This window comes from Canis lupus, chromosome 3 (assembly GCF_011100685.1).
Source record: "Canis lupus familiaris isolate Mischka breed German Shepherd chromosome 3, alternate assembly UU_Cfam_GSD_1.0, whole genome shotgun sequence".
Taxonomy (NCBI): domain Eukaryota; kingdom Metazoa; phylum Chordata; class Mammalia; order Carnivora; family Canidae; genus Canis; species Canis lupus.
Window position 1 is genome coordinate 70,234,227 of NC_049224.1, and position 26,666 is coordinate 70,260,892.

The 26,666-nt window shown below is 48.5% G+C and overlaps 1 protein-coding gene across 1 annotated transcript in view; it reads right to left on the reverse strand.

The window, feature by feature from the left end:
* Positions 1 to 19,393, reverse strand: part of OTOP1 (otopetrin 1) — a 36,201-nt gene extending 16,808 nt beyond the window's left edge. Inside the window, exons 1-3 of the mRNA XM_038533700.1 lie at positions 18,955 to 19,393; positions 7,135 to 7,271; positions 3,407 to 3,465 (exon numbers count right to left, since the gene is read on the reverse strand). Coding sequence (XP_038389628.1) covers positions 3,407 to 3,465; positions 7,135 to 7,271; positions 18,955 to 19,393 — 635 coding nt within the window. The remainder of the gene's footprint in view (positions 1 to 3,406; positions 3,466 to 7,134; positions 7,272 to 18,954) is intronic.
* Positions 19,394 to 26,666: the final 7,273 nt, after the last annotated feature.

The window sequence follows — 26,666 nt, forward strand, 5'->3', positions numbered from 1 at the left end:
AGTGACAGGACTAGCATGAGAGAAGTCCTCACAAGTAACACGCATAAAAGAAAGTGCTTTCTACGTGGGCAAGTCCACTCCACTCAACTAGGAGCTTCTGGGTAGAGACAAGAGGCTCAGTGCACACCTATTGAAAATATCTCACCCTTTATCCCAACGGGTCTACTTCTAGGAATTCAACCAAACAGATCATCAGAGGTGTTTACAAATATGTTTGACCAAAGATGTTCATCACAATATGATTTATAATAGCAACAAAACTTTCAGAAAGATTAAGCGTTCCACAATAGGTGTTATGGACTGGCTCGTGTCCCCTCACAATTCCTCTATTGGAACCCTGGCCCCAGTGTGACTATATTTGGAGACGGGCCTCTAAGGAGGTAAGCAAGGGTAATTGAGGTGCTAATGGTGAGATCATAATCCAATAGAGGAGGAAGAGACAGCAGAGCTCTCTGTCCTTGAGCACAGAGGGAAGGCCACGTGAGGCCACAGCAGAAAGGCCCCTGAAACCAGCCCTGCTGCCACCGTTATCCTGGACTTCCAGCCTCCAGAACCATGAGAACCACGTGCTTCTGTTGTTCTTGCCTCCCACTGTACGGCATTCCATCAGCATAGCCCGAGCAGACTGACACAATAGGGCGCTGGTGAGACAAACTCTGGTAGTGGCACACTGGGCTGTCAGGAGAGGCCATGGGGTAGACAAACACCGATGGCAGGACATGAGAACAGAAAAATGGAAAGAAGAAGCCGAGCAAGAAGAGCAGGATCACAGCTGCAAAAAGAAAAAGAAGGGGCACCTGGGTGGCTCAGTCGGTCAAGCCATCTCCCTTCAGCTCAGGCCATGATCCCAGGGTCCTGGGTGGAGTCCAGCATCGGGCTCCCTGCTCGGTGGGGAGCCTGCTTCTCCCTCTGCCTCTGTCCCTGCCCCCTGCCCATGTGCCCCCCTCAGAGAAATAAATAAAATATTTTTTTAAAAAAGGAAAAAGACATGAATAAATAAGTAAAGCCTTTAAAAAAAAATAAAGTAGGAAACATTTGGCACCACAAAAAAAATAATAAAATAAAATAAAATAAAAAAGGAAAAAGGAATAAAAACTATATCTATTCATGAAAACAAGACTGGCCCAAAGCAGACCACAATGTTAATAGTAGTTACCATGCTGGGTGGTGGGGATCACTCTGGCCGCTATAATCAAGCAATTATTTCTCACAGTTCTTCAAACTGGGAGTCAAAGTTTGGTTTTGGTGAGAGCCCTGTCCTTGTGCCTCACATGGCCTCTCCTCTGGTTGTGCAGACAGAGATGCAGAGATCTCTGGTGTCTCTTCATATAAGGGCACTAATCCCATGTTGGGGGCCCCACCCTCAGGACCTCATCTAAACCTAATTACCCTCCAAAGGCCCTGCCTCCAAATACTGTCATGTTGAAGGTTAAGGCTTTAACATATGAATTTTGGGAAAACACAAACATTCATTCCATAACAGTGGCATTAAGGTGATCTTTAGAGCCTATTTGATCCTTACAAGTCTTCTTAGCTAAAAATTATAATCCTGGGGTACCTGGTGGCTCAGTTGGTTAAGCATCTGCCTTCGGCTCAGGTCATGATTCCAGCGTCCTGGGATTCAGACATGCATCAGGCTCCCTGCTCAGTGGGGAGTCTGCTTTTCTTTCTCCCTCTGCCCCCTCTACCCCTGCTCGTGTGCTCTCTCTTTCTCAAACAAATAAATAAATAAATAAATTTCAAAAATCTTAAAAAAAAAGTATAATCCTTAAAGAGCAGAGTAGATGAAGTGAAACTCACTCCCCAAAATAAAGACAGCAAGTGCTGTCCTCATGCTGGGCATGTAGCCCACCCTTGCCAAGGGGAGGAAGAGACCATACACATACTCCTCGCTCCCCAGCATACATAATGGGATAACCCAGGACAGAAATCCCAGGCCTGCCACTTGCGTTCTGGAGACCCGGGGCAAGTCCCCTAAACTGCTAGAACCTGCAGCCGCACCCCGTCAATGCAGGGAAGCATAGTTACCAAGTTACCCCTTACAGAGCCCCCATGCAGGTTAAATGTGAGATTGGGCATGGATGTCTTTGCTGTGCTCGAAGGGACGACTAAAGTTCTCTTTGTTCTGTTCTTGAGGGCTGGACCTCATTTGTCCTTGATTTGTCCATTTGACTGCATTTGTCCATTACCTTCCCTGGAAGCAGAAGCACTGGTGCCCCTTTGGGCCCCTCCCCTGCTCCTCCTGCATCAGAATGCCTGGCTTCTCCTGTTACTGCTGGGGTTAAAGATCACTACCAAAGCCACCACTCGGAGCTGTGGAGGGATAGCACAGGCTGCCAGGGCACAGCTCCTAGACCTCCCACCAGGTGCCTGGGATACCTTGGCCCATCAATCCTACATATCCCCAACAGGGCCTGGCAGTGGGCTCTGCACACAGCAGTAGCTCAAAGATGCTTAACTGCTTGTTGAGGCTGATCTTTTCTGCATAACGAGATAGGTAAAAAGTTATTTCTCTAGCAATAGTCGAGCAAAATAGTTCTGCCCAGTGGTCATCCATAAATCAATCCTTTAAATACTTGTTATCATTTCAAATGGTCCTGGGGGAGTTGTCTGTTCCTCATTTTTTTTAAAGATTTATTTATTTATTTATTTATTTATTTATTTATTTATTTATTTATTTATTTATTTATGATAGACACAGAGAGAAAGAGAGAGAGGCAGAGACACAGGCAGAGGCAGAAGCAGGCTCCATGTCGAAAGCCTGACGCGGGACCCGATCCTGGGACTCCAGGATCGCACCCTGGGCCAAAGGCAGGCGCCAAACTGCTGAGCCACCCAGGGGTCCCCTGTCTGTTCCTCATTGATATGGGTTCTTTCTAGGAAGCAAATGCTAAGGGTAAGTGATTCACTGGTATGTGTGCATCCAGGACTTTCTTACATGTTAACAATACTTCCCATCTTGTTAATTCACCCTATTTTCCTATAGGTTCTGTCCCTTGATCCTCACAAGCACTGAGAGAAAGGTGACGGATATAATAACCTGACCCCACATTTACTGAGCGCTTGTCATGCACCAGGCACATACTTAGATCAATTGCTTCATTCGGTCCTCCGAGGTTGGCTCTACTATTACCTCCATTTTACAGATGAGGAAAACGAAGGATCGTAAAGGAAAGTGTCTCAGATGGCAGCGTCAGAGTTGAAACCTACATTGTCCTACTTCCATGCCCAGGAAGAGGCAGATGGTGCAGGGTCTCCTCCCCAGGCCACAAGTGAGGGCTTTGCTTGTCAGGATGGAGGGAAGAGTTGGTTTCATAGTTACAACCCAAGCATGATGGCTGTGATGAGTTCATTTGTTCTAGACATACACCGAATTCAACAGTAGAACAATTCCCATGACTTTTACCTTTCCAGTGTTTTGAAGGACTGGATGACATCCTTTGCATGCCCCCAAAGGAAATACACCTAGGAAATGAAGAAAGAAAAGAAAAATGCATCGGTGAAAGCCATCCTTGTATTTGTATGCTGAGAAGCTAAGAAACGTCCAGAAATGGAATGGGAAAGAAGATGCTGGAGAACATCAGAGACCTCCCATCCCAAGGGTGCCAAGTCTCCGGATTCATCTCAGGTGGCAGTGGCGTCCCTGGGTGGGGACTGTACTCCAGGAGCACAGAAGTGAGAACTGATTAAGGAGGCTTCCAGGTTTGGGAGGAAGAGCCGTCAGGACAGGTGGAAGCTGTCAGCAGGGACGGGCCTTGGGACGTGGCAGCTTGCCTGTCATGATCCCTATTATCCCAATTCTATCACCCGAGTTAGGTTCCCTCCAAGAAATATCCACCGAACAGTTCCTACACCAGGGGCCTGAAATCAAATTTTGAGTGCTTTAAGTGAAGAGCAGATTGATTCGGGCTGGTCCTTCATTTCACTGTGTGATATGTGCCACCAGACAGACCCCTGGCCTGCCTGCAGCACACCACAGGGACTGATGATGGGAGGTGCTGGGGTGGGACCTGTGGCAAATCCTGGGCAAGTCGGGGGACCTTTCTCCGTGTGTTTTCCCTTCCATGAAACAGGGATGATCACGGACCCTACGTTGGAGATATTATGATCAGTTAAATAAGACTATCCATGCCAACTACTTAGAACAGCGCCCCGAGTGGGTGCATTTTCAGTAAAATTCTCCGCCGTCAACTCACTCACGCACTGGCACTGACTGAACACCTCCTACGTACCTGCTATTATTTGAGCTCCTAAAACATTCTGCGCTTTATTTCACACACAAACACACCCACTGCATACCAAGCACTGCTGGGCACTTTATAAATGAGTCTCATTTAACGTTCATCTTGCAATTAAGTGCTATAAGAAGAAAAGCAGACAGCACAAAAGAAAATTTACGTACACGTCCTATCCTTCCACATTGTTTTAGCTAAGACTTACTGGCCTGCCCTGAGAACACTTTCAGGGCATGGTTCTTGAAACATCTAACAACTTAAGAAACAGATAGCAGTGGCTCCTGGAGGAGATGACATCCAGCCCAACAATAGCGAAACAGTTCTGTAAGTGGACTTATCCATTATTTCCAAGTTAGCTTCTTAATTGATACTTTCATAAAGAGTACATAGCACCACAAAAAAAAAGTTTATAATTTTTTTAAGTGAAACCTCAGAATAGAAAATTCCGCACCTTCTCTGTAAAGCTTCCATGAGAATGTACGCTTGAGTACAAGGGAGAGAACCCAAAAACGGCAACAAGTGTTTCAGTTAATGGGCCCACAGATGCATTGTCTGTACACTTTCTCCTTTCCAATTTTTTCTGTTAAATTATATTTTAAAATTAAATATTTTTTAATTACCATGTAATCCAGCAATCCCACTTCTGGGTATATATCCAAAGGAATTGAAAGCAAGGTTTCAAAAAGATATATGTACGCCCATGTCTATGGCAGCATTAATCACAATAGCCAAAAGGCAGAAGCAACGCAGGTGTCCATTGATGAAGAATAATCAGAAAGTGGTCCAGCCATACAATGGAATAATGCTCAGCCTTAAATAAGAAGGAAATCCTGACACCTGCTATCACATGGATAAACCTTGAAGACAATGAGGTCAATGAAACAAAGCCAGTCACAAAAGGACAAATACTGTATGATTCTGCTTATCTGGGGTTCCTAAAGTAGTTGAATTCATAGAGACAGGAAGTAGAAATAGTGGGTACCAGGGGCTGGGGGAAGCGGGAATCAGTAGTTAGTGTTTAATGGGTTGGAGTTTTAATTTTGCAAGAGGAAGGAGTTCTGGAGATTGGTTGCACAGCAATGTGAGTACACTTAACACTACTGAGCTGTAGCTAGGACAGCAGACTTTATGTTATATGTATGTTAGCACAATTTAAAAATAAATAGCATATTGTTTTAAAATAAGGTCTTTCATTCTCCAGTCACCTAGTGCAGCACATCTAGAGCAACAAAGGCATGCAGTAAGTGTCCACTAGGTACAGAATGTTTGATGAAATGGCTGATAAAATGCCTTAAATTAGGAAGATAGAGATCTGTAACCCACCAAGTAGCAGAGTGATTATTTTGAAAACTCACATCTGTCCAGGTTATTTCTCTACCTAAAGCCTTCAATGGCTCCCCATTGCCCTCAACATAAAGTTTAAGCTCCTGAGTGGCTGCGAGCCTTGACCAAGTGCTCACTGCCAAGTACTTTATACACATTAGCACCATTATTCTTCACATCAACCCCGAGAAGTAGGTCCTTCACAGATGAGACCCATGAGACCCAGAGAGGTTAAGTAACTGGCCAGAGTTCACATTGCTGATATGAGCCAAAGCCAGGTCGCCTGAACAGAGTTCACCCTCACAAGCCCTACCTGAATCATGGCTCTGTCTGTGCCCATTGCCCCAGCTCACTTTCCCCCACAGCCCCACACGTCTTCTCCCCATCAGGTGGGAAGACCACACATCCCCCAAATGTCCTTCTGTGATGTCTCTTACACACCATACCCCTCTTTCACTGACAACTCTGGGGATCTTTCTGGCAGAAACCAGCCCTCACCCCAAAACTGGCAAGAGTCCTCCCTTGTGCTCCCTTGTCACTGGGTAACTTTGGTCAAAGCATCAAGCCCCCATGCTGTCACTGTGTTATGAATTTCTCCCCACCTAACTGACATGCCTGTAGGGCTCAAACCACAACTCTTCACCATGCACTGCTGGTCTTGGGAACAGTATTTGCTGAGTTCTGGATGAAGGCAGGAAGGAAGGAAAGTGGGAGGGAAGGAGGGAAGTTCGTTCTTTCTGGTCTCACTAAAGCTCTCCACATTATTGCTGGTATCACTATAAGACTCTGTCATCATGGGATTTGACTTCCCTGTAATAAAAAGCCAATCAATGAATTGTTGGAGTTTTCACGACAAAATACCATAGACTGGGTGGCTTCAAAGGCCAGAAGTCCAAGATTATGGTGTGGGCATGGTTGGTTTCTCCTGAGATCTCTCTCCTGGCTTGTGGATGGCCATCTGCCTCCAATGTCCTCACATGTTCCTCCTTCTCTGTGAGTCTGTGTCCTAATACCCTCTTCTTATAAAGACACCAACTCTTTTGGATCAGGGCCACCCATATGACCTCATTTAGCCTTAATTACCTCCATAAAGTCCCTATCTACAAATATAATGTTTCAGTGACCCAGAGAAGTGACCATAATGGCACAGCGTTTCTTCTGGGGATGATGAAAATGTTCTAAGATTGATGGTGGTGATGGGTGCATAACCCCATGAATATACAAAGCCACTGACTTGTACACTTCAAAGGGGTAAACTGTATGGTATGTGAATTATAGCTCAATAAAATATATTAAAATCCCCCCCACCACCACCACCACAAGCCTTTGCTGGTAGACTCAAGGTTGGCAAAATTTCCTGACTCTCCATGACAAGTTTTGCCTCATAGGATTCTCACAAAGACAGCCAGAGGGACACAGACTCATTTTACAGTGGAAGCAGCTGAAACAGTGAGCCTCAGAGAAGGATTCAAGCCCACCTCATGCTTCCTGCCCCCTACACATCCAATTTCATACACATCCTGGGGATGCACATAACAGAAGCTAAGGCAACATAAATAAACATCTTAGGGTTTACCTGCAAGAGAGTATGTACTGCATGTGTGACAGGGAAAACTCCTTCAGTGGCTGATAAACATTCAGAAAATCCAACGAAGTACCCAACTTTAAGGCATCCCAGGATGATGGTAATGGCTGCAAACAACGTGATACTACCTAAATTGGGGGTGGGGGTGGGGAGAGCATAGAAACACACATATATAAGCATTGATATGCATGGATGTCATTTCAAAATAAACCACATTAAACTTTCCCATACATAGTCAAGTGATTTTTTTTTTAAAGATTTATTTATTTATTTATGATAGACATAGAGAGAGAGAGAGAGGCAGAGACAAAGGAGGAGGGAGAAGCAGGCTCCATGCTGGGAGCCTGACGTGGGACTCGATCCCGGGACTCCAGGATCGCGCTCTGGGCCAAAGGCAGGCGCCAAACCGCTGAGCCACCCAGGGATCCCCCAGTCAAGTGATTTTGATCAGGGTGCCAAGACCATTCAGGGAGGAAAGGGCAGTCATTTCAACAAATGGTGCTGGGGGACGCCTGGGTGGCTCAGCAGTTAGGCACCTGCCTTGGGCCCAGGGAGTGATTCTGGAGTCCCGGGATCGAGTCCCATGTCGGGCTCCCTGCATGGAGCCTGCTTCTCCCTCTGCCTGTGTCTCTGCCTCCCTCTCTCTCTGTGTCTCTCATGAATGAATAGATGAAAATCTTTAGAAAAAATAATGGTGCTGGGAAAGTGGATCTCCAATTACAAAAGGATGAAGTTTACCTTACCTTACTCTATATACAAAAATATATTCCAAATAAATCAAAGACTCAAATGTAAAACCTAACATAAAACTCTTGGAAGAAAATACAGAGGAAAATCTTTACAGTGATTTATTGACGATGACAGCAAAAGCACAAGGAAACAAAATTAAGATGGATAGACTGGACTACACCAAAATGAAAAAACTTTTGGGCATCAGAGGACACTAGCGACCCACAGAAGGGGAGAAAATATTTGTAAACCATATATCTGGTAAGGTGTTAGTATGCAGAATCTATAAAGAGCTATAAATCAACAACGAACAATAAATAAAAAAACCCAATTAAAAAAATGAGCAAAGGACTTGAATAGACACTTCTTAAAAAACCCCACATATAAATAGCTAATTAACACATGAAAAGATGCTCAGCACCACTCATCATCAGGGAAATGCAAATCAAAACTACAAGGAGATAGCACCTTACAGCTATTAGAATGGCTGCTATGAAGAAAAAAAGGAGAGAAAGAGGAAGGAAGGAAAGAAGAAAAAATAAATAGATAATAAATGTTGGCAAGGATTTGAAGAAATGCAAACCAGTGTACATGGCTGATGGGAATGTAAAATGGTGCGACCACTGTGAAAAACAGAATGGTAGCTTCTCAAAAAATTAAAAGCAATATTTCCACATGATCCAGAAGTTCCACTTTTGGGTATATGCCCAGAAAGATCAAAAGCAGGGACACAGGAGCACCTGGGTGGTTCAGTGGTTGAGCATCTGCCTTTGGTTCAGGTCATGATCCCAGGGTCCTGGGATGAGTCCCCCATCAGGGTCCTACAGAGAGCCTGCTTCTCCCTCTGCCTGTGTCTCTACCTTTCTCTCTGTGTCTCTCATGAATAAATAAATAAAATCTTCAAAAACAAAAGCAAGGACACAAAAGGATATTTGTACATACATATTTATGGCAGCATTATTCACAACAGTTAAAAGGTAGAAACAACCCAAATGTCCATTGACAGATGAATGGATAAACAAAATGTGGTTCATCCATACAATGTAATATTATTCAGCCTCCGGAAGAAAGGCCATTCTGACACATGCTACAACACAGGTGAACCTTGAGGACGTTATACCAAGTGAAATAAACCAGTCACAAAAAGACAAATACCATTATGATTCCACTTAGATGAGGTTCCTCAGAATAGTTAAATTCATAGAGACAGGAAGTAGAGTGGTGGGTGCCAGGGGCTGGGGAAGGGGGGAAAGGTCAGTTGTATAATGGGTACAGAGTTTTAGTTTTGCAGGATGAAAGGCTTCTGGATATAAATTGCATATTGTCATTGTACTTAATGCTACTGAACGGTACACTTCACAAACAAGTCAGTAAACTTTATGTTATGTTATATTTTACCATGATTAAGTAAGTGTATATAACAAGACAGTACTGGGTCCTGTTTATCATTATTCCTACCCAATGCATATCTCAGGGTCTGACAAATGATATACATTCAACAAAGATTGACCAAATAATAGAAGCTTCTCCCTGAAAAAAGATCAATCTAAGAGTGTCACTGATCTATTAAAAAAAAAAAAATCTCAGTTCTCTAAACGGAAAATCCTGCTCTTGAGAGAACAAAGATGAGGGGCATATGGGTATTCAGGAACTCTCTGTATTTGCAACTTTGCAACTCTTCAGTAAATCTAAAACTTCTCCAAAAAAGAAGGTATATTTTTAAAACTGATAGGAAGGGGGTTCCATACCAGTGGCATAGAAAGTGCCCACACTAGGAAAAGTGAACAAAGGAAGCATCCTTTGATGGCGTATCCAGCGTGGTGTTGACCAAACAATAAAAACAAATGAAAAATATGAATATGTAAAAAAGACTGGAAGGAATTTATAAGATACATTAAAAAGAAACTTGTAACAAATGAAAATATTAGCAAGAAAAACAGTGATTCTGGAGACTTCATCATCAAAGTTCCTAATCCTTCTCCTGGGCCAATATTGACCTCCATTCACACGTTCTCTCCCACGAATGGGAGGAAACTGGATCGTGTGTGACATGCATTATGGTGAGAGAGAGAGGACAGACTCATAACACCAAGCTATAACATTACAGCTCCAGTCCAAGAAGCCTCCAGTGAAAAGTAATGCAATCGCCTGGCTCCTTTCCATTGCTCAAAGTCTTATAGAAACAACTCTAAGTCACTTTTTTTTTTTCCATTCTGGAAAGCCCCCAGTGAAATCAAAAACTCAGTAAGAGTGGAGATTCAATCCCAGGGCTTTGAAATGGTTTGACAAATGCACAGTTCCTTTTGGTTACAAAAGAAATAGCAAGATAAGGTGAGGCAGCCTGGCTGGTGTGGCAAGAGCACAGGCTGTAGCTCTGGGGACCCGGGCACTAGTCCAGGCTGTGCCACCGATGGCATGTATGAGTTCAGGCGAGTCACTTCCAGGTTCCTAGCCTCGGTTTTCCCATCTGGAAGATGAGACTGGTCCCCAGCACTGGTTCTCACATTTGAACATGCATCAGAATCACCTCGAGGGCTTGTTAAAACACAGATGGTGGGTCTCCACCCGCAGAGTTTCTGATTCCATAGGTTTGGGTGGAACCCCAAAATCTGCATCTCTAACAAGTTCCCAGGTGGGGCTGACACTTGATCTGGGACCCCACCTTGAGAACCACTGGTCTAGAACATCTCGATCACTGATATTTCAAGAGTTACGATAAATACATCATATACCTTCTCATAGTCTTGAAGTCCTTTCTTCCTTTACCCATCCATTTATCTCTACAACAAATATTTTGGGGACTCCTACTATGCATGTGGCATTTTGCCAGGGGCTCAAAGGTAAACAAGACTGCTGGAGAAGCAAAAATACACATGTGTAATACTGCATAAAATTGGGGTGTGCACAAAAATACGGACATGCAAGCTGGCACCAGACTTCCTATCTGCAGCACCGGAAACCAGAAACCAGTGGAAGAATAGTGAGAGTCCACTTCAAGGAACAGATTGCAGCTCAAGAACCCTATTTCCAGCCAAGATGTCACCTGCTCGTCAGGGCAAAAGACAGAAAGCGATTTATAGATAGGCCAAACATATAATTCCTTCAACAAAGATTCATTGAGCAGTAACTATGGTCCAGCCACTGTCCCAGGCACTGGAGACATAAAAAGTGCAATAAAATGAAGTGTCTGTCCTTGGTGAATTTAAAATTCGAGTGGGGAAGACAGAGAATCTGCAAATAAATAGTAACCACAGAAGAAGTGTCAGGAAGCACTAAGTGCATGAAGAAAAGTAAATCAGAAAGAGGATTAAAGTCAATGATGGGTAGTCAGGAAGAACTGTCTTAGAAGGTGACAGCTGAACAGAGAACAGAGGAGGGGGGGAATGTCGTCCACACAACTCACCTGACAAAGGACATTAGCCAAACAGCCAATGAACTGTGGAAGAGTCCTCACAATTGGGGAAGATGAAGAGGAGAGGGACAGTGGTGAACAATAAACTTATAATGGAAGAAGAGAGGGAGGGTTTAAAATGACAGGATGGGTGGGTGGATGGGTGGGTGGTTGAATAGTTCAGTAAATAGATAAATAAATTAATAGGAATGAAGACAGGATAAGAGAAATTAAATTCAAATGGATGAAGATAAACCCACTGGAAGGGCACCTCAGTGTAGGATTTTTTTCTGGGGAATAAATAAAAATGGAGTAATATGCATCTGATTGTGGGAATGAAGAGAGGAAAGACAGTCATTAATTTAGTAGAAAGACACAATAAAATGTTCAAGCACTCCGAAGAGCAAATGTGTGCAAAAGGAAAATGGGGGGAACAATATGTAAAAGAAATCGTTATAATCATCATAAAGAAAAAGGGGAACAAAGTCAAGTATGTAAATCCTACCAGTGAATGAGAATGATTTAAATCTCCCATTAATTAATCAACAAGTTGGGGGACCAGGGGTGCTCAGTCGGTTAGGCCGTCTGCCTTTGGCTCAGGTCATGATCTCAGGGTCCTGGGATCGAGCCCCTCATCAGGCTCCCTGCTCCTCCCCCCTGGCTCATGCACACACCCTCTCTCTCTCAAATAAATAAATAATATCTTTAAAAGATAGTCAACAAAGATGGGAATATTGAATAAAAACAAAACCTAGCTCTTTTATGAATCACGCTTTTCACTTAGTGGCAATGGCAGAAAATCAAAGTATGGACAAAGAGGCAACCTGAAGGGGAAGCAGGAATAGCACTATTGATGTCAGACCATCTGAAATTTAAGTAAAATGGAGTAAATAGGATAAAGAATCCCTTCACCTTTATCATCACACATGAAAAAGAAGACATAATGTATGAGGAAGATACAATAGTCCCTTGTGTGCCAAATAAAATAGTTTTACCCTTGTATATTTATCTACTTTATTTTTTTAAGATTTATTTATTTGAAAGAGAGAGAGAGGAGGGAGATATCATGCACTCAAGTAGGAGAGGAGCAGAGGGAGAGAGAGAGAGAGAGAGACTGTCAAGCAGACTCCCTGCTGAGCATGGAGCCCAAAGCACGGCTCTCGATCCCACAATCCTGAGTTCACTACCAGAGCTGAAATCAAGATTGAAATCAAATCAATCACTTAACTGACCGAGCCACCCAGGCACCCCTTCCATGCTACATTAAAGAGATAAAATGGGAAATTCTAGAACTAGACAGATTTGATAGAATGAAACATAAGGAAGGGCACAGAAGTATGAAGTCACACAGCCAATAAAGTTGGTTTTATAATATCCCTTTGTACACCTCAAAAAGAGAATATATAATTTTGGAAGTCAATGGAATATTGACAAAAACCGAGTAAGCTATAAGAAGACAGTAAGGCTGTAGTGGTAGGAGCTCACTGCCTGGCTTCAGACACTGTTTTCTACCAATTATTAGTTGATGATTTCAGGCAATCACTTAACTTCTCTGAGACTCGGTTTCCTCATCTGTAAAATAATAACAAGACTGCCTCTCTCATAGGGATGCAGAAGAGATTAAATGAGTCACTACATGAAAGGCACCTAGAACAGTGCCTCACACGTAGGAATTCTCTATACAGATGCTATCATCATCATCATCATCATGACAGTCAACCACAAAGAAAAACTTAATGCATTAGAACCATTTAGAAAGTTTCCCAGCCACATAACTTGAGACTAATCCTGTAAGGTCTAGTGTTGACAGAGGGAGACCCCTCCTCTCTCTTAAGCACCCAAATCCCCCCTACAAGTCTGGAATCTTGAACTGTATGGTCTTGGAGGTAGACGTTCCCACAAAGTCAGTGTACAATCCCCCCTCTTATGCAAGAATGCTTCCCAGTGCATCATGACTAATGGCCAACAGGTCTGTATCCAGACATGCCCAGGGCTGGGAGGCTCACCATCTCTCAGAGAACATCCTTCCATCACCTGCTGGAGCTTATATTAGAATGTTCTTCCTTACGCTGGACTGCAGTCAGCCTTCTGGAACTGTCATTCTCTTCCCTGGTGATTTTGTCATTGTTCTCTCATCTGTCCATCCATCCATGCCTTCCCTTGATGATTCAGTAAATGCCAGCTGGCCCTTGTTACTTGTTAGGCACTGTGCCGGGAGCTCAGGATTTAAGGGGGAGCACATTCAGACAGGGACTCTACCTCCAAGAGCCCACAGTCTGGCAGCTGATGAAGTGAATAACACAATATCCTGCTTGATTAGTGTTAAGAAGAAAATGTAGGGTGCTAGGAGAACATAAAGCCTGGGAGCCACACCTGGTCTGAAAGGATAGGGAAAGGCTTCCCTAAATCCCTAAAGAAGTGGCTCTGTTTTCTGGAAACCAAAGGATGGTCTGGGGCTCACAGGAATGAAGCTGCCTCATTTTCTACCCTGATACTCCTCTCTCCTCTTGACTCAACAGCCTTTCCTTCCTCCTGGGGTCAGCCTTCTGCGGGTGCCCATGTGATGCTCAAAGGGGGCCAAGGCACCCATGTGCAGTCTGACTTCGTTTCCAAACAATGCCAAACCAGCCTCAGCTTTTGGGGCAGCCCCATTATCTTACTGATGCTGAAATCCTGACATTATGTTTCTATTTTCTATTAGACAAAAAAATAAAAAAAAATCCCATCAAAAAAATATATCTGTAAGAAAATGCATGCTGTTAGGCAAGAGTCCCTCATAGTGACCCCAGGTGGGGTCTTGGGGATCGCTCTTTCTTTTCTGAGGGAAGTGCTCAAAACCCCTGAATGTTGATATGTTCTAGAACTTCACTGGATTCACTGTCATGCTCAATTCATGTACTCAGTATATTCTTTTTTCATTTTTTAATGATTTTCAAGGTATTTTTTTCTGGACCCCAGAAAAAACAAAAGATCTTCCTCTGAGGACCCTCCCCTAAGTCCCCAAGCCTGTACCCCCAGGCTACTCTTCTGCCCCAACCCATCCCCTGCACTTGCACAGCAGAATGCTGAATCTTTTATCTCACAATAAGACATTTCTCTGACTATGAGCCAGAGGCTTCTAAGCATTTTATATATATAACTCAACTGAGTCTCTTAACAACCCTATGTGATAGGTGGTATCATCAGCCCCATTTTACAGACAAGAAAACTGAGGCAGAAGTAGAGCCTCGTGCTCGGGGTGGGGGCATGCTCTTAGCCATCATGCTCTGCGGCTGTCACTGTCTGCATCATCCTCGCCTTCCCCCGCATCCCTCCGTGCAGGGCCATGCCTGATTGTCCTGCCATCCCCAGAGCCCCGCCAGTACTGGGAGCTCAGTCCAGGCTGTCAAGCAAAACCGGATCGACATTTTGGCCCAACCACCACCAAAGTGTCCATGCTGTGCACTTGGCTCCTTTCTCTGTTGCTCTCTGCACGTTCCCAAGATCCTTCCGCTCAATGAAGAAAGCAAAAAAGAAGTAGACTTTTTCCTTCTCTGACACCTGTTGCGATCACGCCATCTGCCCTGAAGCAAGGAGCTTATCCCTCTTCTCTTTCTCACTGTTTGAACATTTCCAATGATGGGGAGCTCAGTCCTCCTCCTGAAACCCAGCTTCCTGGGCTGGTAAATGGGGCTCATGGCACCCACCTCAAGAGTCACTGTGAAGTTGAAAACGTGGTATTAAAGCTCGTCACAGAGATGACAGATCGCATGATTCCATCCAGAAGAAATGTCTGGACTGGGCAAACCTACAGACAGGAAGTGGACCCGTGATCGCCTAGGGCCCGGGTGGACTTAGAAGTATAGGGGTTGACAGCTAAAGGGTACAGGGTGGTACTGTACCCTTTTCAAGATGGTAAAAGTGTTCTCCAATTGACTATGGGGGTGGCTGCACCTACCTGTGGATATACCACAAACCACTGACTCCTGCACTTCAAGTGAGGGAACTGCAGAGCATGTGGACCTTAACTCAATAAAGTAAAAGAAATCTCTGGGACACACTCTTGCAATCCCAGTGGCAGAGGCAAAAGCCCCAAAAAACAAAGAGTGTGTGCAATAGGCTCTGGCTGCAGGAGAATGAGGCTGTGAAATTCAGGTGAACAGGCCTCCAGAGGAGGGAGAGCCAGGTGAAGCCCAGACCAGGGCTCATGAGCTTGCACCTGCCCCAAAGTCAACAGGGTGGGCTGGGATCCAATGGGACCCACCCGACAGCCCCTCCTCCGACCGGTGCTACCCCGTGACAGCATCCAGGATTCTGGGATCCTGGTATCATCCCTGGTGGTTTCTCGGGAGTTCTGGCTACACTTTCAGACCGTGGGCCCCCTGGGTGCCCAGACTGTCGCATCTTTACGTCCTGTAGCCTCTGCCCCTCCTCTCATCCCCTTTTGTTGCTCTCTGCCACCATCCCCCATGGTTCCCTCCCCCTCTTCACACGCACACCAATCTCTTTTATTGACCTTCACTTACTCACAGGTGGGGACAGGCTGTTTCCCAAACCATGCTCATGTTCCCGACCTTTATGTCGACAGCCTGTACAGCCACCACCCTGAGGCTGGCCTTACGTAACAGCTCACCTCTGTGCCTTTACTTCCGGTCCCTTAAGGAACAATGAGCAGCCCATACCCAGGGGTGGCAGGCTAGACAAAGATGTATCACATACATGGGTGCGTCTCGTTCTAAGAAAAAGGTATTATGCAAAAATCTGATCTAATAAAAGGAATACATTTGGGAGTGATTAATCACAAGCACTTAAAAAAGAATCGCTGTGACAAATAATGAGACAATGCTTCTGACATACCTGCATTCCGAACTCACTCAATAAACACAGCTATTATTCCTATTGGCATTATTCCCATAATTTCGTGTTACTAACACTTCTCTGGACTTGAGAAAGAACAGTAACAATAACAAGATCCTACACTGGTAGGGAAGCCACTGTAGTCTTTTAAAGGGACTAGAAACAGAAGAGAAATAGGACCCTGGAAATTCACCGGATGAACCAGCTATTTGCTGGGCTTGCATGTCACTGCTCACACTGGGCTGGCATGAGATCCAGGCTGCTGTCATTCCTTGCAGAAAAAAAAAAAAAATCAATCTCTTTCCTTAGCAAACAGAGGAGCTGGATGAATAATCCATCATTTCTACTAAATATTTCAATAGGTCCATATTTTTTATTCCAAATGAAGTGTTCACTTTCTCACACCCAGTATGCGGACCAGAAACTTTTCTCCTCAAACAAATCCCTCACAGCCCTTACCAAGACCCAAAACCTTTCTCCGGAAAATGTGAATGTCCTGAATCCCACAGCCTGGCTCTTTCTCGGCACCCCAGACTTCCAAAGCTGCCGCAGAAGCCAGGGCAGAGCTAAGTCAAACCTGTCTTTCCAGCTATGATTCCAAGGAAAACCTCAGTCCTGGCTGGGGCCGAGGCACTTCCCTTGGCACCCCAAAATTCTTTCCTTTCAAGACAATTAGCCTCTGGCTTCTTTGATGAACTCTCAGCTCATTTACAGGGATCATAGTGCCTTGCAAACTGCATTCACTTGATGCAGTTCTTCCAACCCTTTCCTGAAAAGCAACTGGGAGTCTCATTTTACTGATGAGGAAGCAGGGAACTCAGAAGGTGAAGGTCCTAGAGCTGGAACATGGAGTCAAGCCTTCCAGGCCAGCACTATTTCCATTTTCCACATACCTCACTTGAATGGTTATCAGGATTATCTAAAGAGCCATCATGTACTGAACACCTACTACGTGCTCTCTCTCTATTGCCACATTTATTCTATCACTTCTTGGTGTCCTATAGACCTCTCAAAAGTAACATGCCCAGAGCAGAAACTTGATACTGCATCCCCACCCCCACTCCTCCCTCTGTTTTCCTAACCTTGGAAAATGGCACCAGCATTCACCCACTGACTCGGATCCCAATGCTTGAAGTCTTCCTGGAGAGAGGGAGAGAGAAGGGAAGAGCAGGGAAGAGAGGGGTGGAGGAGGGAAGGGGCAAGGACAGAGGGAGGAGGGAAGGGGAGGAGTGAAGGAGAAAGGAACAAAAGGAGGAAGAGGGAGGAAGGAGGAAGGGAAGAAGGATGGAGGAGGAAGGAAGGGAGGGAGGGACAGAGAAAGGATCCGCCCACTAGAGGAAAGCATAGGTCAAAAGCCTGTGTGTGTATTTTTCAGTCTGTGTAAATCAGTATTTTCAAAACAACATTTCAAGCCTATTTGTTTGTTTATGTGATATGGCGCTGAATTCCCCACCCTTCAGTCACAAACCATGAGTCTTCCTAAAACAACCATTTTCAGAACAGGAATCTGAGCCAGCCTGGAGCTGTGTCTATTTTTTCCAAAGGCAAGATGAACTAGACACAGTCCCTGACCCTAAGAAGCCTCAAATTTCAAATCTCATCCAGGTGACAAGGCTCACATCCAACTAGTCATAACACAAGGTGAAAGTTGGCAAGAAGCAAAACTCTCTCTGCGGAGAGGTGTGGTACCCAGGGCAGAGGGGAGGAGTGGTTCCTGCCGGGTGGGGTGGAGAAGATGGCACTGCAGTCACACCTTTGAAGGGATGTGGGTGGCAAGGAACGCATGTGTGCTGGGCGCCCAGCCTGCACCCGGGCAGCAGTCACTGGTCCTACCAAGTGTGGGATTCCCATTCTCCACCTGGTGAAACTCAGAGTGGCGGGATTAAGTCACTGCCCAAGGCCACACAAAGACCAGGAAAGCCGCACTCTAAGGGAGATCGAAATTCAGACCTGTACACCATTCAGGTAGAGACGGGAGATGTGTCTGGTCCACACGGAGTGAGATGTACCCCTCCTCTCCCAGACAGGGGCTTTCTCCAGGGCACACTCCCTCCTCCCTCCACGTCCTCCCTCCTCCCTCCACCCTCCACCCTCCTCCCCTTGACTCCAGCACTGTCTGCCTCCCTTTTAAGAGCAGAAGCTCCTTGAGGAGGGGCAACCTTCCTATCTTGACAATGTTTCAGTCTGCTGGGAGTCCATAGCAAGTGCTTCCACCCTGTACCCCAATATTTATCACTTATCCATGACTCTGTCGGACCAGACTGCATGCTCTTGCGTGCTCTTAGCATCTACTCTACCCCAGACCCTGCCGTGGCTCTAGGAATGAGAGAGGGGCATCACAGAGCCCCCCACCAGGGTGCTGAGGGGTGGAGGAGTGTGGTCAGAACCACAAACAGCAGGGGGAATCAGAAAAGCATCATTGGGGTTGGGTGGGGGGGGACCCCGTGAGGCCTGAGCCCTGCCTTGGAAAGCAAGGCAAGGGGGAAAGCACTGCGGGGAGGAGGGAACAGAGTATGCAAAGGTATGGAGATGGGAAAACTTGCGTGGGAACTAGAACCTTTCAGACTGGAGCACAGGATGAGGGCAAGGGAAGGATGAAACTAGAGGCCCTCTGGGGACTGATCCTCGAGGGCCGGGAACGCCAGGATAGGGAGGGGGCCTCCCCCAGGGGCCGGTGGAACCTCGGCAGGAAGTTCAGCCAAGGAGAGAGGCGAACAGGTGCAGCCGTGCGGCTCTCAGGATGAACTGCGCGACGGGAGGAGGCTGCTGCAGCAAACCAGGCTTAACAGAGAAAAAGAGAGAAGGAAGGGAGGAGGGGCGAGCCAGAGAGGCGTCGGGGACGCGGGGCCACTCACCGCGGAGCCAGCGCGCGCCGGCGTGCGTGTCCTTGGGGCGGATGAGGCGGCGGTGCGCGGCGCTGCGGCGCACGTACCACAGCATCCAGAGCAGCTGCAGCAGCATGAGCGCCGTGAGCAGGCACAGCAGGTGGCTCTTGCCCACGCCCGAGGCGTGCACCGCCCAGGCCAGCAGGAGCAGCAGCCCCGCCACGAACACGATGAGCCCGTACTGGCTGCTCAGCGCCTCGGCCAGCTTCTGCGGCACGCCGGCCCGGACCGCGCCCCGCCGCCCGCGCGGGGGCTCCGGGGGCTCGGGGGGCTCCGGGGACTGCGGGCACCCCGCGGACCCCCGGGCCGGGAGGCGGGGCGATGGGCGGGTCGCGGGCCCCGCAGACACCCTGGCCGGGGCGCTCCGAGCCGCCCGGGGAGAGGGCGGCGCCCCCTGGCCCTCGGGCATCGTGGAGTGACCCGCGCGGGGTCTGGGTCCGGGAGCGGCTGCCCGGCCCCGGCCCGCGCCCCCCGCCCCCGCCCACGCCCACGCCCCCGCCCCGATCCCCTCCCCTGCGACACCTGCGCTCCCCGCTTCTGCCCCTCCGCCCTCCGTCCAGGTGCGCACCGGGCCCCCGTACCCGGGCTGCCCCCCGCTTCTTCCCCGAGCTCCAGAATGCGCGCCGCGCACTTCCCCCGACCCCGCGAAGGGGGGGTCCCGCCCTCCCCCCGCGCCCGGGACCCAGGACAGCGCCCCTCCCCCGACCACGGCCTCCGCTCGTACTCCGGGGCCCCCGGGTCCGCGGCGCCCACCCCGCCGCCCGCCCTGCCCTGCCCTGCCCTGGCTTGGCGGGACTCTGGCTGGCGGCTCCCGGGGCGGGGTGAGGGGCGAGGGGTCACCCTGAGCCGCGGGGGGCGGGGCTGCGGTCCAGCGGGGCGCCCGGGGGGGGGGGGGGTCCGCAGGTGCGAGCCCTGCTCAAGCTGCCCCGGGGCGCTGCGCCGCGCACCCCCGAGGTCTAGCGGAGCCTGAGAGCGCCGGCGAGGGAGTCCTGCCGGCCGGCCTCCGCCCTGCGTATTTCCGCGGTGTGTTTCATCTGTGCGGGTCTCTCTGGGTCTGGCTGGCTGGCTTTGGGGTGTGTCTGCTTAGGGCAGGGAGGGGAAGGTGTCACAGCGCTCGTCCCTGCATCCATGAAAAGGAGGCGGGGGTGTCTTGGTGATTGTGTCTGTGTCTGTCCGCCTAGTGTACCCGTGTGTCTGCCAGGAGATGCCCAGATGGGGACAAGACAGGAGCCACTTCCCAATAAAACAGATCGCCCCTCCCTCTTCTGAGAGAACCAGAAGCTGCTTCTGCACTGAGCAGTGCTGGGAGTGGGGGCTGCCAGGCGCCCCTGGAACCGTGGAGGTCTGAGCGCCTCCCTCTGCACCCCACCCCTACCCCAGCCTATCTGAAGTTGAGCGAGTCTGCCAGGGTGCCATTCAGATGCAGCTGAAGAGGAGATTCCCTCCCCCAGAGCTTTCTGCAAAGGAACAATCCTAAGGGTGCACTTGGCTGAGAGCAGGGGAAGGAGCCAGGAAATTGGTGGGGGGAGCCTCTTGGGGGACTGCAGTCTGGAAGAAGCTCAGGCGGGCCTCTTGGGTGAGCCCCCTGTGCAGTAGCAGAGGCCTCCTCACCCAGGAGACACCGCCTCTCCCTCTTGGTTTAACGCTCTGCCCTTGCTGTCCTGAAATTAATTTTTGGATGACGAGACTCACATTTTCATATTGCAGTGGATCTAATAAGTTACATACTGGTTCTGACTGCCAGAGGGTCCTGCCTGCAGTGGCGGGGGGTATGGAGAGGGGAACCCTGGGCCAGGAGGGAGTCAACCTGGGAGCCCTGTGTTGCCTCCTTTTTTTTTTGCAATCCATTCATTAACTTAAGGAAGTCAACACTTATTTATCCAATGCTGGATCATTTGCCCGGCTCTGTTCTAGGTGCTGGGGTTCAGCTATGAAAGACTGCCCTCAAGGAGCCAGCGTTCTGACGGAAACGTGCTGAGTACACAAGTGTTTACCGAGAGAGCCCTGGGAAACTAGAGAGCATCAAATATGAGACTCGACTCTGCCTTCTAGGAAACATGGCCCAGCGGGGGTGACTGGAGCCAGCAGCCCCTGGGAGCAGGGCTGTCTGGAGGGGAGGGGTGGATGAGCCTGGATTTTGCCAGAAGGGTGATAGGTTCCCAGGGGTGGCAGCGCCTGCACAGTCTTTACACCTAGCAGTTGGAACTGGCCGGGAGACCGAGGGCAGGGCAGCAGAGGGCGGCTGGTCCAGAGAGAGGGTGGAACATGTGCACAGAAATGAGTGTGAAAGGCAGGAAACCTGTTCATTGTTATGAAACTTAAGAGTGTCTTTCAGCTGGGTTTCCCCAGACCCAAGCCAGGTGGATGCTCAGTAAATAAACCAGAGTTAATGAAAGTGCATATGGATGGACGCTGCGTGAAGAAGCAAGCCGGCTGTGGGTCTCGCCAGATCAGCAGGGTGTGCAGTCAGCGCTGCATCCGCCCCCTGTGCTCTGTCCCATTCCTTTGCTTCAGATTCCCCCTTAGATCACGTTGTTCATTCCCTGGAATATGTATACATCTGTGGCCTGTCTCTCCCGCTGTAACGGAAGCTCTATGGGAAGGACATTGCCTGTCTTGTCCACGGCTCTATCTCCAGCACATAGAACAGTGGTGACCAGCACATCATGAGTCCTCATTAAATATGTGTTGAATGTGTCCCCTCAAAAGATGTCAAAGTCCTAGTCCCCAATACCTGTGAACGTGAACTTTTTTGGAAATGATCGAGTTGAGGTCATTAGGGTGCGCCCTAATCCCATACAACCGTGTCCTTACAAAAAGGGGAAATTGAAGACAGACACAAAATAGAAGGGAGAAGACGTGAAGACTCAGAAAGGGTGCCATCTACAAGCCGGGGAACAGCAGAGGCCACCAGAAGCTAGGAGAGAGGCCTGGAACAGACATCTTGATCTTACACCTCAAGTCTCAAGGATTTTTTTTTTTTTTTAATTCATAGAGACACAGAGAGAGGAAGAGAGGCAAAGACACAGGCAGAGGGAGAAGCAGGTACCATGCAGAGAGCCTGACGTGGGACTCGGTCCAGGGTCTCCAGGATCACGCCCTGGGCTGCAGGTGGCGCTAAACCGCTGCGCCACCGGGGCTGCCCGTCTCAAGGATTTTGAGACAATACATCTGTGTTGTTCAAGCCATCCAGTTGGTGTTCTTTGTTATGGCAGCCCCAGGAAGCTAAGACACCTGACTTCTTCCTTCTGGGGTCCCCCGTGGGCTTGTCCAGCTCTGCATCCCTCTATCTCCCCTGCTATAGATTATTATTAACTGCCTTTCCAATGCTGAGCTTCCTACAGGCAAGAACCATGTCTGATCCATTCTGCCTCCTAGCATCTGGCCTGTTTTTTTTATCATACATTGAAAAACATGTAGTGATGCCTCCCAGGTATGAGGCTGGGCCTGGGGACAATAAGGTGAGGCCCATAGTTTGTGCCAAATGCCACGGGACCCTGGGAGGAAGAAACAGAGAAAGAAGGAGGGAGAGCTTAGTGCCTGGCAGATGGCAAGGACTCCATGAATGCCCCCAGGCTCCCATAAAATCCACTTTTGCTTGTTTCTCAATTTTACAATGCACATCACTTCATGATCTCTTTGTCATAAATCAGTTCGTGTCAACATGGATTTGTAGGGAAAGGCACTATCAAAGAGTAGGTAGGTAGTGAGTTCTAAACCAGGCTGCGAGGTTTGATCCCTGACTCCATTATTTCCTGCTTGTGACCCTGGACCAGTTACTAAACCTCACTGGGCCTCAATTTCCTCATCTGTAAAGTGGAGCTCTTCATAGTCACCATTCTTCAGAGTTCTATGAGGACAGTACAGGCTGATACACGGGCAGTACCTTGGAAGGTGCCTGCCGAATACAATGCACCTAAGACACGTTGTTATTTACTGAGCACCTACGAGATGCAGGACGTGGAGCTGAGGCTGAGTGGAGAGGTGGCTGGCTGGCCATCAAACATGTGCTCCCCTTCCAAGGTGTGGAACTGTCCCTGGGAAGTGGCTGTCCAGCTAGGAACTCTGATTCCCAGTGTCCCTGCATCTAGATGGAGCCAGGGCACTAAGTTCTGGTCAGTGGATTACAGGCAGAAGTGATGACACCAACTCCCAGAGCACCGTTGGGAACTTGATGCTAAAGATGGCAGAGTCTGGGGGCGCCTGCGGGGCTCAGTAGGTTAACCGTCTGCCTTCAGCTTAGGTCGTGATCCCGGGGTCCTGAGATCGAGCCCCACATTGGGCTCCTGCTCAGCGTGGACTCTGCTTCTCCCTCTCCCTCTGCCTGCCAACCCCCTGCTCAGTCTCTGGCTCCCTCCCTCCCCCTCTCTCTTTCTGTCGAATAAATAAATAAAATCTGTAAAACATAAACCAAACAGGTGGCAGTCTGTCAGCCTGAGCCCCCCAGTGGTGAGGTGGTGAAGGGGACGCTCCCTGCAGAAGCCAGGCCTCCCTGTGAGAAGTGAACTTCTCTTGTGCTCAGCCCCCATCATTACACAGCTCAGCTGTCGCTGCAGCCAGCACTGCCTTTACTCCTTTAGAACACAGAGAAAGATAACACACACACACCCCATCTGAAAGTCAAGTGGGGCTCCCTTTTCTGTGCTACATCTATTCCTTTTGAGAAGCAACAAAATATAAGTTTCTGGACACATAAGAGAGAACCCGAAGTCTGTCCCCTTTCCTCTCTATTCAAGACAATCCTCAAGATTGAGAGATTTACTCATCTTTCTGCCTTCCGCTGATGTAAGTTGTTCAGAGGTCTGAGCCACACACGACCCTGTTTCTTACGGCTGCCCCCAGCTCAGGGGTGGACAGACATGGGGCATGAGAAACGGTGAGCTCCGATGGCCTCCGGGCCCCCAGCTTTGGCCTCCTTCAGAGCATGTTACTCCCACCCACAGTCCATTGATCACATGTCATCTCAGTGAAGGACCAGGCAACTGCCGCCTAGGGACGTCGGTGCCACCTGGATGGTGGTGAGACATGGACTACCCAGAGGGGCAGAGGCCAGCTGGGAATGCTTAATTAGCTGCCACAAACAACACGAACAACAGGACCCAGGGCCAAGTGGAAGATTTTGCTCCCAGTTACCTTCAGTGGTGGCTATATAATCCCAGAGTTTCTAAGAATAAAAGAGGTGAGCAGTGTTAATTAGTTTTCTAGGGTGGCTACAATGAAGGACCACCAATTCGATGGCTTAAAACAACAGAAATGTATTATCTCATAGCTCTGCAGCCTGGAGATTGGAAATCAAGGTGTCACCAGAGACACATTCCCCCTGAGGGACCTAGGGGAGGATCCTCCCTTGTCTCTTCTAGTTTCTGGTGGCTGTTCCTCATCCTGGGTGCCACTTAGCTTCCAGCTGCATGATCAAATCTCTGTGGCTGTCATTGTCACACGGCCAACTTCCCTCTGGGTCTGTCTCTCTCCTCTTTGTATGAACACCAGTCATATTGGATTAAGGGCCAACCCTACTCTACTATGACCTCATCTTAACTTACATTGTTATTACATCTGCAAATAAGGTCACTTTCACAGGTACCAGTGGTTAGGACTTCAGCACATCTGTGGGGGCGGGGGACACAATGCAACCCATGAGAGGCAGCCTATTAAAGCGTTATTTGATCTAAATAACTGGAAAATCTCTAGGTAGGGTAAACTGAGATCTATCTTGAATCAGTACAAGAGATCATCAAAAACTCTCACTCGGTGCCCCAAACCTGAGCAGACCTGGAGTCTTCAGATGAAGAAGGGGCTGCCTGGATCTCCTTGAGAAAGGCCCTGCAGCATTGCCACAAACATCCTGTGAATCTTCCTCTGAGCCTTCCCCAGAAGGACCCACAGCATTATGGCATGGTGACCATCCCTGAGGAGAGGTCACTACCGCATCTATTTTCTTAACTTTTCCTTTTGAAATAATGTTAGATTTACAGAAGAGTTGCGAAGATAGTAGAGATGTTTTGGTTCACCCTCCACTCAGCTCCCCTCACCTCCTCCGAATAGCTCATACACCATGGGACCTTTGTCAAAACTAAGAAATTAAAGTTGATACAAAAGTATTAGCCAAACTACAGTCTTTATTTGAATTGAACTACTTTGCCCACTGATGTCATTTTTTTCTACGTGGATCCTTTGGGAAACACTAGAATGGGCTCTGAATGGATGTTAAGTCTTGGGCATTGGGTGAAGTCCATGGTTGTGAATCAGAAGCAGTGTGGCGTAGAAGACCATGACCATATAAATACCAGCAGAAGCATCACGGGAAGGAAAGGCAAAATCATCCAGGGAGAACAAATCTCCACTCCCTTCATGATGGAAGGGATCTGATATAATCAAACGTCCACCAGGCAGCTCAGTGGCGGCCTCCGCTGTTGGCAGCAAGTTCTATCACAACCTAATCAACTGCCCAACATAGCAACCCTTTTGTTGTGCACATGGATCCGTGGGTCAGCATTTGCAGGGGACACAGTGTGGGTTGCTCTTTCCTCTGCTCTACGGTGTCCAGAGCCTTAGCAGGGAAGACGAGAACAGCTGGGAGTGACTTGATGCCCAGGGCTGGAATCCCCAAAGGTTTAATTCACATTCTGGTGCCCAAATGAACCCAAAGGCTGGGCTCAGCTGGGTTCCCACGAGTGTCCTCTTTATGTGGCTTGAACCTCCCACGGCCTTGCCACTGGGCTCTGAGCGGGAGCATCCCAAGAGGGGACACCGGGACAGCATGCATTCCAAGAGAACCAGCAGCAGCTGAATGGCCTTCATGACCTAGCCTTAGCGGCCACACGGTGTCATTTCTGGCACACTCTATTGGTGATGGCAGTCATAGGCACGTCCAGATTCAGGGGAAGGGAGAAATGACAAAAGTTCCAGAATGCTCTTCAGATCATCACAGCAGAGGCTGCACTCAGCACCAGGGTCGACCGGGTCAGCTGTGGGGAGAGGATTCTGCGTAACCAAGCGCTTGCCCCTCCTCTCCCCCCCAACATGCCCCTTGTACCCGGCCTGTGCAGCAAACACTGGGTGGCTAGGCAGCGGCTGACAGACACGCACAGAACATGCTGTTTCACCCCCTCTTCTGTAGGGGGCGCCGTGGGTGAACATTCGTGTGACTCATGCTTCACTCTGGATCCACGCTGAGAAACCCCTCCGCCTATTACTCCCCAAACCTCCTTGCCACTAAGTTACCAGTTCTTCATTCCAAGTCACCGACCAGTCAGCCAAACTGGTAGCCCTGAGGTCATGGAGATTTGCGCTCTGGACATCTCTCAATCCAGACAAAGCGCCCAACAACATGTACCACTCAGCATTCAGTCCGCTGGGAGGACTTTCCTTCAGCACCCTCCCTTCGGGGTCACCTCTGGGTGGGGCTGTGATGCTACAGCTGCCTACGCGGCGGGTTGGTGCCATCACATCATGCAGAATCACCTGTAGACTAAGCGTGAGCCGCTTCCCTCCATCCTGAGAAAGGCCCCCGTGGGACCACAAGTGTGCTTTAAGGAGAGGAGACAAAGCAGCCGGAATTGATCTCAAAGGCCCCTGGGCCACCTGTTTCCAGCCCAGGCCAAGTTCAAGTCACATATGCTCTTTTTCTACTCGGTAATATAGTACTGCTGTGCGTGCCCAACCTTGAGTTTGGTGATCAG